This window comes from Drosophila nasuta, chromosome 2L (assembly GCF_023558535.2).
Source record: "Drosophila nasuta strain 15112-1781.00 chromosome 2L, ASM2355853v1, whole genome shotgun sequence".
Classification (NCBI taxonomy): Eukaryota; Metazoa; Arthropoda; class Insecta; order Diptera; family Drosophilidae; genus Drosophila; species Drosophila nasuta.
The window spans coordinates 28,209,936-28,224,168 of NC_083455.1; the positions used below are offsets into that span (position 1 = coordinate 28,209,936).

A 14,233-nucleotide genomic window follows, 5' to 3' on the forward strand; every position below is an offset into this window, starting at 1 on the left:
TACAAACTGAAAACAAATTGAAAAAATAATTGAAGAGTAAACATCATAGGCGTCGACTTGTTAAAGTATTTGTTCTTTTTTCTCGATCAACTGTGCATAAGGTTATTTAACAAAATTTCAAGCAAAATTAGCGATTTTTTTTTTTAAACACGTACTGAAAGTGTACGAATTAGAAGAAAAAGCAAACAAGCAAAATGACGATTCTAGCGAAGTTAACAGGTGAAAAGAAGGATCTGGAGAAGGTGCCGTTGCCATTGCATCTTAACGATGAAGCCATGATGCATCATGGGTCTCTCATCAGCGTAAGTTAGCTCCAAAATTAAATAGATTTTTACGCAATCTTGGATTTGTCCTTGTGAGCTCCCCATGTCGCATGTCCTGTGTCCTTCGTAGCTCTACAAGTTTCGTTTTCTTTCGTATTCGTGTATGTATACGTGTGTGTTTTTATCTGTGTTTGTGTGTGTGTGTGTGGGCGGACGCCCGTTACTGTGAGCTCATATGTATATATGTTTGTAAGTGTGCTTAGCAGCATGCATATCTATCGATTTTTCCAATGCTGGAATTCCCAGTGTCCTTGCACTCTTTCTTTCGCCCCCATTTTGAGGCCGCTACAAAATGCTGTTGTTTTTGTTGTTGGCAGCCTGATTTCAATACTTCACTCAATGCCTTTTCCTTTGCAATTCGCATCAGATTTGCATTGTAAACATTCCAGAAAACGATTTGCATGTGTGCACACACACATATGCATTCGTACAAGTTTAAGCTTACATTTTTGTATGTGTGCATTACACTTACATATGTGCGTTGTCTAATTTCATTTTCTGCCCTTTGTACAGTGGCGATAAGTCAAGTTAAACATACAAACAGCAAGTACATACGTAGTTATGTCCATCTACAGCCCTTTAGAGAATTTACGTAGTTACATACATATTTACTTATACATATGTATAATATGTGCATTATGTGAGTGCGAGTTCAAATTAACCCAACAATCATTTTCGCTGAGAATAGCTTTAAAATAACCCAGTAGACCATTTCTTCCACTGACAACAAAAGAAGAAGCAGAATTGCACTTGTATAAGATATTCGTCACCTTTGCGATAACGGTGACTGTTTACTTCTTTGTTTTTATACCCACACCCAAAGAGGGGTTGACGAGTGTCTTTGCTTGTGTGTCAATACATCATTAATTCAATAACTTTTTTTTTGTCTTACTTCTGCGAACAGAAATTAGTTAGAACCAATTTCGTAAATTAGGGGGAATCCAATAGAGAGAAAAGTTTTGGTTATTTATTATTGTTATTGAAAAGTTGTATTGACCATAAAGGCCATAAGCTTTAAAGTAATATAATATTGGGATGTTGCGAATGAATGTATAGTAAATTAGGAAGTATAAATTTACAGTGCGAAAATATAAATATATTTTTCCTTGTATTCAAGGACATGTGTGTGGGGTATCTTTTAGTCAATACCCGACTTACTTGTTTTGTTATCGTGAAATGGGAAAACAACACCAAGCGATAAAGGCCAATAATTTTTATTGTCGGTCGGAGAATATGTATCAATGCAACAGTTGGTCATTATGGAGCTTTTGTATACTTAGTAATAGCTAAATAGGGAGGAACAATGCAATAAAATTTCGTAAAATTATACGGGAATTAAATGCGATGTAAAAGGGTGTATTTAAGTTCTTTTTGTACTATTTCCTCTTAATATTACGTTTGCATAAATTCATTACATTATGTCCAATTATGTATATATCTACGTCTTATTAAAATAGTCTAGAATTGATAACAAAATAGACTGCTACATACAATTTTCACAGGCCAAGGGAGGAATCGCCTACAGCGATGCGGATACAGAGTCCATGGTGTTCAACCGACCGCAGCACACTTGCCTGAAGTCGTTCTTGCTGTTCCTGATAGCTGTGATCGTGATGTTGCTGGGCGTCCTCGGTGGCTGGACATTGTACAGGTTCTATGCGCCCAATCATGCGAACATGCGCTATCATGCCTTGTGCGATATTCCTTATGCCGAGGACTCCGCTGAGCTGCCTCGCTTCTATCCACGCAACGATGACGCTTTTGCCCTAAACTGGCGCTCTCTGTTGCCACTCTACGGTCCTAGCTCGAGTTCGAGCTCAAGTGATACCTTGATGAATACCTCCTTGGATGACATCAATGAGAACTTCTTCCGTGAGGAAATTGAGCTGGACAACAGCGATGATGATGGCTATGCGAAGATCGATGTGCCCGACTTTAAGGATGGTCGCCGTGGTCGCTTCATGCACGACTTCAGGGAGAATCAATCGGCCATTGTGGATACCACCACCAATAGATGCTTCATCATGCCGCTGGATCGCGAGACCACGCTGCCACCCAGCAGCTTTGTCGATCTCATGCAGAAGATGGGAACTGGCTATTACAACATTGACACGGAGCGAGTGCGTCGCAATATGCGCGTGATTACGCCACGGATCACTGATGTATCCAGCATCTCGGAGCGCATTGCCAATGAGTGCTACGACATGAAGATCTACATGCTAGAGAAGTTTGTCTCAGGCGGTAAGTTGAGCTAAGACTATCAATCTATTCAGCTCATTTATGTCTTCTCTTTTGGTTTTGCAGTGGCCAAGCGTTCGGCTGATCCCCTGCCAGAGGCTGGCAAGTATGCCGAATTCATGGGCAAGGGTGTCATCGAGTATGATCTGTCCAACATTGCCGAGGTAGAGGCATACGAGGCGAACGAGGAGGCACAGCGCCAGGGTCGGGCTTGAGTGCATTCACAAAACATTTTAATATCTTAAACACACACAAACACCATAGAAAAAAGAAAACGAAAAAAAAAACAATTGACGATTTGTGTGTAACATGTATTACGATGATCTGAAAGAGGCTTCCGGCCTCAATTTTTGTAGTCTGTAGTTTCGAGACGCATGCTTATAAATCAACTGGCATCAGCAGATGGGAGGAGGCTTAAAATTGTTGAGCTCCGAGAGAGAATAGTAAATTATAGACCTAGACCCTAAATGAGAAATGTACCTAGAAAGCAATCTAATGCGATTCGACGAAATTGTGACAAATACAAAGCGAGTGTAGTGCTTGGAGAGAGAGAGAGAGAAAGAGATAAGTGGTCAGATGTTCAGGATAATGTTTAGAATTGGGGACTCACTCAAAACAACAAAAATATCTATTGTATATGGGAAAAAGGGAGACGCTAAGCCCAAAAAGACAAGCATCCCAAAACACACTTGATACATATAAATACACACTGCATTCAATTCCAAGTACATATTTTATATTATATATACTACGATTTAAAACTCTATATCTCTAAATACTAAAAACAAGTAAGCAAGCAAATTAATTAAACCAAAACATATTGTATAGAACGACGAATCGGTAAAGCTATTTACATCGCAAGAGAAACAACAACAAAATCGGACAAACGAAACAAATTAATCTAAATGTTCTTTAATCGATTTAAATGTATTAAAACGCGAATTTGTGATCTTTAAACTGTTTTTTAACTTTATTGGTTTTTTTTATATATGAGGTCGACATAGAGCTATCGTGTGATCTACGCCATAAGCTACCTTCGTCACCTTGCCATTGATGGCCGTCTTAAAGGGAAAGAACTGATCCTTCTTGTGGCCCAAACCCAGATGCCCGAATCGATTCTTGCCCCACATAAATAAGTCACCATCCGAGTTGACGGCGCCCATGTGAAACACGCCACAGCCAATCGACACAACTGTGGTTGCATTGCTGAAGTCATTGCGTCCGAAGAGCGGTGGTAGCAGATGCTGTGGCCTTGAAGTCTGTTCCACGAAGGGACCAAAGCCCAAGATGCCATAGCCCCAGGTGTAGACCAGACCCTGATCATTGAGTGCCATGCAAAAGGAGCCCCCCGCAGCCACATCTTTCACCTTGCCAATGCCTTTTGTCAGCTGCAGCGCCCGCGGAGAGTTGATTTGCATTTCCGCATCTGGCGAATCGTCCAGCTGACCGTACTCCGAGTTGCCCCAGCCAAAGACATCGCCATGTTCGTTCAGGGCCAACACACAGTCTGATGCGCAAGCAATGCGCACAATTCGCTCCTTCTCAATGTCGCCAGCGATGAGAGTGATGACTCCAGCGGAGTAATAATTGCCCTGTCCTGTCTGGCCATCGGCTCCCCAGCCGCAAGTGTAAACCTTGCCCAGCTTGGTTAGGAACATGGTGTGATCCTGTCCACATTCGACGCTTACGATCTCATCCTGTTCGCCACAGATGTCCGCCTGTGGTATTCTGTGTATAACCGCACTGCGTGTGTAGCATTCATCTTCGATGATTGGTCGACCACATTGACCATAGGAATTGTTGCCCAACGTGAACACAGCTCCATTCTGAGTAACCACAACGAGATGAGCTCGTCCAGCGGACATGCTGCGAACCTTCATCCCTTCATCCGTGTCGCCTGCCTCACGTGGTAACTTTATGGCCGTGGGATAGATAATGACATCGAGATTGGCGGGTTCCTTGCTCTTGGGCTTAGGCTGCAAGCCTAGTTGGCAGTCTGTATTGAGGCCACTACCGAAGAGCGTTTCGCCGTCGGAGCGATTAACGGCATAAGCTGTAAAGCCGTAACCAGTAGTTACATCAGTTATATCATTGTTATTGGAGAATTGCAGCCGCGTTGGATGATGCACCATTTCTGTGTAACGTTCCTGAGCCTTTTTGATGTTCCTTTGCAGCCCGAGGGCTCCGGTTTCCTGGAAACCCCAAACATACACGCGATTCTCATGTGTCGCCGATATTTTGGGTTCGTAATCTGAAATTAAGTAACCGAAATTGAGTCAAACGAAAGTTAAATGAGACTGAGTGTTTTACTCTTAATCTTGGTGGTGTCTTGACCCAGGACAACGCGCTTTGACTTGGCTGTGTAGGAGCGGCTTAGCCGCGGAATCCACAGCTTTCCGCTCTTCAACATTTTAAAGTTTAACTTAACATTAAGAATTAAATTCTGCGTGTTTTGATCGCACTACCGAAACATCGATTTATTGAACTTATGTATCTTGGTGTGACCGAAGGATTAATTTTTATAATACATTTTTAAAATCGAGGAGATATACCAAAAAACAGTCAGCCTAATAGTTGTCGCCTGGTTACACTTTAAATTATATGTTGGTATATTTTTCCAATATAAAATTGCTTGTTATTTAAAAAAAATTTAGATGTTTGTTCACACATTGATTTTATTCAAATCTAACTAAAGTCAGTGAAACGTCTTATCCAAATATAGCTATCGATAATCGCGCAATGTATGGTATCGATGCCACAGCTGTTTTGCAAATGTACTCGACGCAAGCAAATAATGTTATCGATGTGGGCGACATCAAAATACTATCGAAATTGTAGAGAGCGACGAAGAAGTTGCTCCGGTAAAACTGCTTAAAAAAATTGATAATTTAACGCGAAATCTTACTTAAAAAGTATTCAATTGCATTCACTAAATGCACTAAAGTGCGGTTGCGTTCTAATTCGATACGGAAAGGGTACAAATTCAAGAAAATCGTTAGTTTTGTGTAATTTTCATCTGGGCAGCATACATAATATACATATACGTACAATACATACGTGCATACAACAGACAGACTCACACACGAACAGATGTACACACATAATGTACTTTTAAAGTGTATTATTATTATTGTGAACGTCGTGTAAAGAGTGCAATACACTTTTGCTAAAATTTTGAATATTGTTTGCTGCGTGTGAAGAAAGTGCATTTTTACATGAGTGCTTCTACTGCTGCTGCTTCACAAAGGGCTGGGGCCGTTGGCTGCTGCTAGGAGTTGCCTTACGTCGCCGTCTCTGCGCTGTCGTCGTTGCCGTCGCCAAAACTTTCGTCTCCGGTAGGTACACACAAAATATACGGCTGCTCCTGTTTAGCTCCTGTTTTGTCTCTCTCTCGCTCGCTCTCATTCACTCTCTAACTCGTTAACGACACTCTCTCGCATTTGTTATGTTTGCTTTGCGCTCTCTGCTCTCTGTCACACCACTCACACATAGCATTGCTAGCGGAGCGCAGTTTGCGTAGCACGCTCTTCACCACCGGCCAACGGTACTTGCCAGGACATACATACATACGCGATATGCATATGCATGTGCATGTCTTTGCGTGTGCGGATGTGTTTGTGTGTAGGTGTTGTGAATTGCGCATCTGCTGTTCTCTTTGCACTGCTTTGGCCATCTTCATCTTTCACTTTCTCTCCCTCTCGCGATGGGTGTTGTGCATTGCAACCCCCAAAACGCGCACTCTTTCGCTCTTGCTTGGTCCATGCTTGGGCTTTTGTAACTCTGATTTCGTTTTTTGGTAACTATGTCCGGAATACCGCCCGTGGCGATATGTGTCAGCAATCTGTTCGGCTCTCGCGCCCGCTTTCCGCCCCCTTCAACAAACAACCACCACCGCTAACGCGACTCTCGTTCCACAATCCACATAATTCAGAATCCACACGACACAGGTCGCTCTCTACTCGATACTCCCGAAACCAAAGAATGAAGAGTGATAGATATGCTGATCCCATATTGACTTCGCTCCCAAGATTTATGTTTATATGTAGTTCTGCTTTGTGGCTGCCCTTATGCCTCGCCCCTTGTCAGCAGATAACGCAACGACTGCTCTATTTTCTGTGATTTAAGAGCTTGTCCCCATTCCAATTTCCCTTCCCCGTTGCCTTGCCTCCCATTTCTCCTTTCCCCTCTGCTTTGTTATTTTTCAATTTGTTTCAATAAGTTTGGGGCTAGTTTTGAGTGTTTCTTGATATGCTCGCTGCGTCTTCTCCGTCTTGGTCTTCGTCTCCGTGTTTGTTGATTGGAACGAACACACTTCCGCCTCCAGCCCCCGCTTTTCTAGCATCCCCTTGGTGGGGCAGGCAACAAACAACTTTCCGCCTCATAAACTCGACGACTCGAGCACGTGCAACTCTTTCAATTTCTCTTTGACGAACTGTCTCCAAAAGCGACTCCACGCTACCTTGGCCATGTCGCTTCCCCTCCTCTAATAACAACAAATAAGCAGTAAACACAGCGTGACAAGCTTTTCGTTGGACGTAGTAGCTCCGCACAACAGTTCAATGGCCATAAATAGAAACCATCCAAGCGCAGCCAAGTCCGCCAGCTCAGCCCCTGTCCAGCTGTGATGGCCTTGCCACAGTCTCAGTTTCAGTTTTTTGGCCCTCTCAAAAGTCGATTTAGAGTTCGAGTTCTTTGCCTTGTCATTCAGTTATGCTCTCAGCTTTCTCTCGAGTGAAAACTATGACTGAAGTTGATGCCAAGTTTGCGGAAGAACGAATCATAATTAGTTGTTTGTGTCAAAACAATCAAATAAAAACAAGTAAGAAAGCTGCAGTCGGGTTTACACGACTGTGAGATACCAGAAACGAATTTCAGGGATCGTCCATCAATAGTAAAATTGATTTAATAAAAAAAAAAATATAATACAAAAAAAAAATATTAAACAAAGAAAAAGAAATGAAATACGATAGTGAGATGGAAAAGTATATATTATAAAATCCCCCCATTAAAGCGATAGCATCAACTCAAGTCTTTTATATATTTATTAAAAAAATCCGATTATTTACTCACTGCTTCATTCATATAGTACTGTATAATATTTAATAATTTGAACTTTAAATTGAGTTTGATTCATGTTGTAGTTTTTTCTCTAGTTTACGACTCAAATTATAAACTATAAATTTGTATGCATTTTTTAACGGTCACCAACACCTTTTTTACCCTTTGGTTACCGGGTGTATAAATATGAAACTTTCGCCTTCACTCGCTTGACAAACAACACGATTCCCATGTCGCATTTGCCATTTGCGTTGTCAGAGGCAGAAAGAACGCTTATCGCTGATGACAACATTTCCATTTCATGGTAAAAGCTCAAATACCTTATGAGTAGGCAACTTGGCTGGCATATTGAGCTGAAAGCGACCTTCAACTCGAGACGAAACGAATGGTTGACTTATTGATCTTTAATTATTGGCCATTTTGCGTGGTCTATTGACATTGACTTTGCTTGGCTTTTTGCCTCGCTGCCAACAACCTTTCGACGCCTCCAGCTCTCTAAAGTCTCTCTCTCTCTCTCTTCCTCTCTCAATATCTTTTTATCTCTTTTACCTGCTGGGACAATTACGTAAACAAATAGCTCATATTCTTGTGGTCTTTGCTAACACCACATTTTGGACAGACAAATGCAAAAGCCAAATTTTGTTGGTCTGTCTTTGTCAATAGTTTCGAGCAGTTCCAATTTCAATTCCTGTTTGTGATTCATCGACGCAGCCACAGCCCCAATCTTGAATCTCAGACAAGCTTTGAGCTGGTCTTTGACAGTGGACAATGCGATGTTGTGGTTGTGGAATCAAAGCTCAATGCAATCAATTAAGAACTCAACTGGCACTCGTCCTCGATTGGCTTTTGATACCCGTTAGACAGATGCAAAATGTGTGTAATAGACAGAAGATGTCTGCAGAGACCGAAAATAATGATTTCGATTCGATATATATTGCACAATAAGCATTTTTTTAATGAAGTATTCCATATATCATTAAAGATTCAGAAAAGTATGATTTAATTCATTTTTTTTTTAAATAATGATTACTAATTATAGTTTGTAGCTAGAAATAAAACTTGAAGTTAATCATTTTCATTATGGAAAACTTCAATCACTGAGTCACCAATTTGTAATAATAATAATGGTATTAAGGCTTGCTATAAATAATATATAGAACACTTAGATATCAATATCAGCGATAATAAGAATTACAAACCTGAATAATAATGAAACAGGTATCTCACAGCGGATCAGTCTATACTGTAGCTATTTTACTTGTTTTGTTGAATTCAATATGGAATTTGTTGACCCCCTTTCGAAGCTCTATTTACCATTCCACCATTTATCATCATCATCATCCCGCACACTTTGAACTGCTCTCACATATGTTATATCCTTGCCCGATGGTCCGTTTTCTGTTTTCAATTATGCCAATTATTTATTGTATTTAAGTTGAAACATTAAAAGTATATAGACAATTTAATACTACTTCTATTATTGCTACTAAGTTTGGCATTTGCACTTAGGTCTTGTAATAGCTTTAAATGCTTTTTTCACAGCTGCTTCTTTGAGTCACACACATACACACACACACATTGCAACACCCACTCACACACACACACATACATACATTCTCACATCGCTTTGTTTTTATTATATTTATATTTGACTCGTTTTTACGTTTCTCTTTTTCACGTTTGTTTGTTTGCATTCTCGTCGCATTCGTAAACGTTTCATTTGCGTGCTCTGCTGCTCCCACAACACGACACCAACAACAACAACTACAACAACACAATCACAACGACAACAACAACGACAACTGAAACAACAAATGCAGCCAAAGTATGCATTGGCAAGTGGAAGCAACATGCAACATGCAGCATCAAAAGCTCCAAGACTAACACGAACAACATCAACAGCCACTCACCATAAACCACAAAAGTCACAGAAACCACAACAAACGCAAACACCATCATCATCATCATCACCATCATCATCTAGAAGAATAACTTAATCATCGTAAACAGAATTAGAAGCAAGTACAATTTGTTGCTATTGCTGCTGCTCACGCTTTGCTATTGCTAATTGCTGTTGTTGTCATCCTTGTTGTTGTTGTTGCTGCCATTTGAAGTAGAAGAAACTATTGAATCACACGTAGCCGTGGCCTTAACTGGCCTCAACTCTCGATAGGAGCAGCAGCAACAGCAGCCGGGCCAACGAACGGCGAGGCCCACTGAGGAGGCCACAGTGGAATGTTGGAATATCCACAGCGATTTGCGCGCAACATCCCCAACTCCTCCGCGGACAACAGCAGCAGCAACAACACAGCTGGGCAGTATCCACCGCAGCTGCCACAGCATCAGAACTATCAGAGCACCTATCGCTCCCAAGGACCCGGCTCTTCGCCAGCGCATCATCAGCGTCAATCGTCAGCAGCGGCGCAGGCGCAGCATCATCGCACACTGTCGACGGCCTCCAGTTGCAGTGCCCAACACAAAAGTGTGACCTTCGGCCAGCCAGCGTCAACTGGCGACTACAGCAACGGCAGCAGCAGCGGTAACTCCAGTTGCAGTGCCGCTGGCAACGCTGGACCACAATCAATGGCGGGCAACATGAAGCACGGTGAGTAAAAACTCAAAAATACAATACGAATATCTAATATTAACACGACGAACTCTTTTGTGCACAGGAAAATCTCAAGAAGACGTCTGCTATGTGGTGGCCAAATACGATTATGCTGCCCAAGGCGCCCAGGAGCTGGATTTGCGCAAGAACGAGCGCTATCTCCTGCTCGACGATTCTAAGCACTGGTGGCGTGTCCAGAACAGTCGCAATCAGTCCGGCTATGTGCCCAGCAACTATGTGAAGAAGGAGAAGCCCTCGCTCTTCGACAGGTGCGTTTTTACACCCGAGCTGATAGTTGATAGTTGATGCACTTTACCTCTTGACCAACCGATTGAGTAAATCCAAAAAAGTGTCATCATCAACATCATCATCGTCATCATTATACTAGTTACGAATTCAAACTAAAAATTTAAGTATTCTTTTTATTCTGATTTCAGCAGAAATAAGACAACCCTAAAAAAAAGAATAGAAAAAAAGAATCTGTCGAGTTTCCTACTTTTGCTTTTTGATTACAATTCACCTCTCACTTATTCTATTATCTCGTATCCATTACGTATTTAGTAATTTATATTGTAATTAATTTTGAAACGCTTTTGGCTTTTGTACTCTACAGTAAACAAATTCTATTTTCTGTTATACTTTCCAAGTAGAACTTCTTCCCAAGCACGATCCGCCCACACACACACACACCTACATATTGTATCTATCCACCCCAACAATCTATCAAGTGTTGAGCCCCAATCGAACCCTTTTATGACCCTCCCACTCTGTACTTTAGTCTACCACCAAGTGAACTGTAACTAATCCCAAATGTTGTACACACTCAATCTGTCTGTCTCTTGTAGCATCAAGAAGAAGGTGAAAAAGGGCTCCGGGTCCAAGACACTGCCCAATTGTTCGCCGTCGCGTCAAATCGAGAGTCCAACCATGTCGCGTCGCCTGCCCCCAGATCCATCGGAGGCAATTGGCAGCGCCATTGTCAAGTACAACTATCAGGCGCAGCAGCCGGATGAGCTATCGCTCACGAAAGGCACCCGCATCCTCATACTGGAGAAGTCCAATGATGGCTGGTGGCGTGGCCAGAGTGGCAACTCAGTGGGCTGGTTCCCCAGCAATTACACAACCGAAGATTGTGATAACGATGGCGAGATACACACCTATGCCATGGCGGAGAATGTGCTTGACATTGTGGTAAGTTTTTAAATTGAATTTAAGAAAAGAAAATAGATAAATACACTCTTCTACTTTCAGGTGGCGCTCTACAGTTTCACTTCGAATAACGACCAAGAACTGTCGTTCGAGAAGGGCGATCGCCTGGAGATTGTCGACAGGCCCGCCTCCGATCCGGACTGGTATAAGGCACGCAACAACCAGGGCCAAGTCGGTTTAGTTCCACGCAATTATCTACAAGAGTTAAACGACTACTTGGCCACGCCATATCGCAACACCAGCGGCAATGCTGGCAATGGCAACCAGCAGGCTGCTAGCAACGGTGCCAACTCCAGTGGCAACGGAGGCGATTCCATGGAGCGTCGCAACGAGGGCAACAACAAATCCTCGCAACCATCACAGCCCATCGAGCGTCCCAATTTGGCAGGCAAGTCGTGGTACTATGGCGCCATCACGCGCAGCCAATGCGACACCGTGCTCAATGGACACGGCCACGACGGTGACTTCCTCATCAGAGACAGTGAGACTAATGTGAGTAATGAAATAGTTTCACTATTGATGATGATACTCATTCGCAAAATGAATTCCTTCATTGTATAGATGGGCGATTACTCGGTTTCCCTTAAGGCGCCCGGACGCAACAAGCATTTCCGTGTGCACGTCGAGCAGAATATGTATTGCATTGGACAGCGCAAGTTCCATTCGCTGGACCAGCTCGTCGATCACTACCAAAGAGCACCCATCTACACAAACAAGCAGGGCGAAAAGCTATATTTGGTGCGCTCACTGCCAAAGGCCAATGGCACGTAAATTGTGAGCACAACACAACAGACGGCGAAAGCATCTCATGAGAATAGCGCATAGAATATTACTACTCGTAATCTATAAAATAATACTACACATACAAAACAAAACAAAATAACTGGAAAACAAAGGCAAACAGCAAACATGAAAAAGATACAAACTTTAAACTACAAACACACATAATGCGGTGCAGCTTGATCGAAGATTGTAGTGTATTTGAGTTAGGCTTTTGGCAAATAGCGACTAAATGTCTGTATTGTATATATAAATCGGTTGGTTAAGTGCGATTGATTCGATCGATTTGATTAATTCGTTAATTCCTCGTGTCTCAAGCAACAACAGACTTTTTGTACTTTTATAAAATTACATACGTATAAATATTAACGATTAATTAACGCTTCTATTGCTATTTGACATTGGCCAGCTTTCAAATGTCTTTTTTATGTGTATTCCGTTTGATTTTGAAAAAAGATTTAAAGTAAAGCACAAGAACGAAATTCTAGATGTGAACATGCATTACACAATTACGATACTCTATAATACGATATTCCAATAACGATGTTGTAGCAGGTCTGCTTTTAAATCCCCAATACTAAACACATTATGTACTTGATTTCTAATGTAGATCTATGAGAGAGAGTGAAGTGAAGTGAGCAGCCAATTGTCTATTAACCGAGCGTATGTGTATTTTGCTAATGCTTTGTAAACCTATAAAATGCTCACCCTAGGGCTATATATAGATATATATATATGATAATGCCGCATATACCAAAATCATACCGATACCTTTGAGTATGTAAATATATAAGCGGAGTTACCACACCCAAGAAACCTAAACCACCAGCAGCCGGACACTGTTTCAGAAAAAGAAGCAAACAAAGAAGATTGGTTTCTGGGCCACAGAGAAACAGAGAGAGATAGAGAAAGAAAGCGATAAGGGGAGAAGACATCACTATCACTACCCAAACACAGTCATTCTTGTTATTACAAATTTAATTATCATCTAAACGATATAATCATAATGCAAAACAAAATACCAATAATATCTACAACAGCTGTTCTAGCCGCATAATTAGTATAAACATAATCATCGTATGAATCACAATGAGAGAAAGAGGAAACCTCAGCCCTCCCCGACCCGAGGCAACCACAACACTGAACCCCCAATCCCCCCAGCCCCTATAATATTTATAAATAATATACATATATACTACGCATATAAGCCATACTGTACAGTTGATGATGATGCAATGCAATGCTAACCTAAGCACACCTTCACATACTTGATGTATACACATTATTATTTATATTTATCCTTACTCTTAAACTTATACTTCGTATAAACTCGACTCTACTCTACTCTACTATAATTTACTTCTTATTTATTGATAAGTAGAAACACAGCGATTCCAGCTTTAATTTTGTTTAATTATTACACATTTTGTTTGCCGTTTTTTCATTGATTTTTGATTAATATTATTATTGGTTTTGTTTTGATTTAGCTTAAGTAAAAAATAGAGCAAGAGGAGGAGGAGGACAGTGAAAGGATCACGATCATGATTGGGATCGAGATCGGGATCACTAATGGGCGGTTAGAGCTTGATGCTTTAGATGGGCGCTTGGAGATGGATTACATCCATCTCAATCGATGATGATAATGGAGTTTAAATGACTTTCGACTTTATTTCATATGCGAATTTTTTAAATATATACATATACATATTAATATAAATATTAAATAATTTATAGTAATTTAAACAATTGCTAAACCACAACTAGTACTAAAAAAAAGAAGATGAGAACAAACTAGAAATTATACCGAAACGGAAATGAATAAAAATACATCAAATCTATGTTAAAGTTATTTTATTTTATTCGGATTTTATAGGAAAAAGGTTTGCATGCAGAAAATATAAATTAAAAGTCAATAAACAAAGGTTTGTATTCAGAAAACATTAATCAGAAGTCTGCAAATAAATAAAATGTAAGCTCAAATGTGAAAGCTTTAATTCCAGTGAAAAAAATGTTCCCA

The 14,233-nt window shown here is 40.9% G+C and overlaps 3 protein-coding genes across 6 annotated transcripts; 2 read left to right on the forward strand and 1 right to left on the reverse strand.

Moving 5' to 3' along the window:
• The first annotated feature begins 1 nt into the window (after window position 1).
• LOC132798337 (integral membrane protein 2B) lies at window positions 2-3,518 on the forward strand. Its single transcript, XM_060810158.1, has 3 exons — window positions 2-302; window positions 1,826-2,564; window positions 2,628-3,518. Exons 1-3 carry the CDS (start codon window positions 195-197, stop codon window positions 2,774-2,776), a joined length of 996 nt encoding a protein of 331 aa, XP_060666141.1. The 5' UTR covers window positions 2-194; the 3' UTR covers window positions 2,777-3,518.
• Window positions 3,519-3,544: 26 nt separating this feature from the next.
• On the reverse strand, window positions 3,545-5,221 carry LOC132798336 (RCC1-like G exchanging factor-like protein). The gene is made up of 2 exons (XM_060810157.1): window positions 4,872-5,221; window positions 3,545-4,812 (listed from the first exon to the last, which is right to left on the reverse strand). Exons 1-2 carry the CDS (start codon window positions 4,969-4,971, stop codon window positions 3,545-3,547), a joined length of 1,368 nt encoding a protein of 455 aa, XP_060666140.1. The 5' UTR covers window positions 4,972-5,221.
• Window positions 5,222-5,383: 162 nt separating this feature from the next.
• Window positions 5,384-14,044, forward strand: LOC132798335 (cytoplasmic protein NCK1). Of its 4 annotated transcripts, none has more exons than XM_060810153.1 (6): window positions 5,384-5,896; window positions 9,440-10,224; window positions 10,292-10,496; window positions 11,073-11,418; window positions 11,479-11,928; window positions 11,998-14,043. In XM_060810153.1, the coding sequence occupies exons 2-6, from the start codon at window positions 9,855-9,857 to the stop codon at window positions 12,205-12,207; spliced, it is 1,581 nt and encodes a 526-aa protein (XP_060666136.1). In that variant the 5' UTR covers window positions 5,384-5,896; window positions 9,440-9,854; the 3' UTR covers window positions 12,208-14,043. The 4 variants fall into 4 exon arrangements, with proteins under 4 accessions (XP_060666136.1, XP_060666137.1, XP_060666138.1 ...); XM_060810154.1 differs by having other exon boundaries at window positions 9,734-10,224; XM_060810155.1 differs by having other exon boundaries at window positions 9,793-10,224.
• The last annotated feature ends 189 nt before the right edge of the window (window positions 14,045-14,233 follow it).

Coding starts and splice junctions, on each gene's coding strand:
- LOC132798337 (XM_060810158.1), top strand. CDS start 195: ATGACGATTCTAGCGAAGTTAACAGGTGAAAAGAAGGATCTGGAGAAG. Junction 303..1,825: donor ATCATGGGTCTCTCATCAGC/GTAAGTTAGCTC, acceptor CAATTTTCACAG/GCCAAGGGAGGAATCGCCTA. Junction 2,565..2,627: donor AGAGAAGTTTGTCTCAGGCG/GTAAGTTGAGCT, acceptor TTGGTTTTGCAG/TGGCCAAGCGTTCGGCTGAT.
- LOC132798336 (XM_060810157.1), bottom strand. CDS start 4,971: ATGTTGAAGAGCGGAAAGCTGTGGATTCCGCGGCTAAGCCGCTCCTAC. Junction 4,813..4,871: donor AGACACCACCAAGATTAAGA/GTAAAACACTCA, acceptor ACTTAATTTCAG/ATTACGAACCCAAAATATCG.
- LOC132798335 (XM_060810153.1), top strand. CDS start 9,855: ATGTTGGAATATCCACAGCGATTTGCGCGCAACATCCCCAACTCCTCC. Junction 10,225..10,291: donor GGCGGGCAACATGAAGCACG/GTGAGTAAAAAC, acceptor TTTTGTGCACAG/GAAAATCTCAAGAAGACGTC. Junction 10,497..11,072: donor AAGCCCTCGCTCTTCGACAG/GTGCGTTTTTAC, acceptor TGTCTCTTGTAG/CATCAAGAAGAAGGTGAAAA.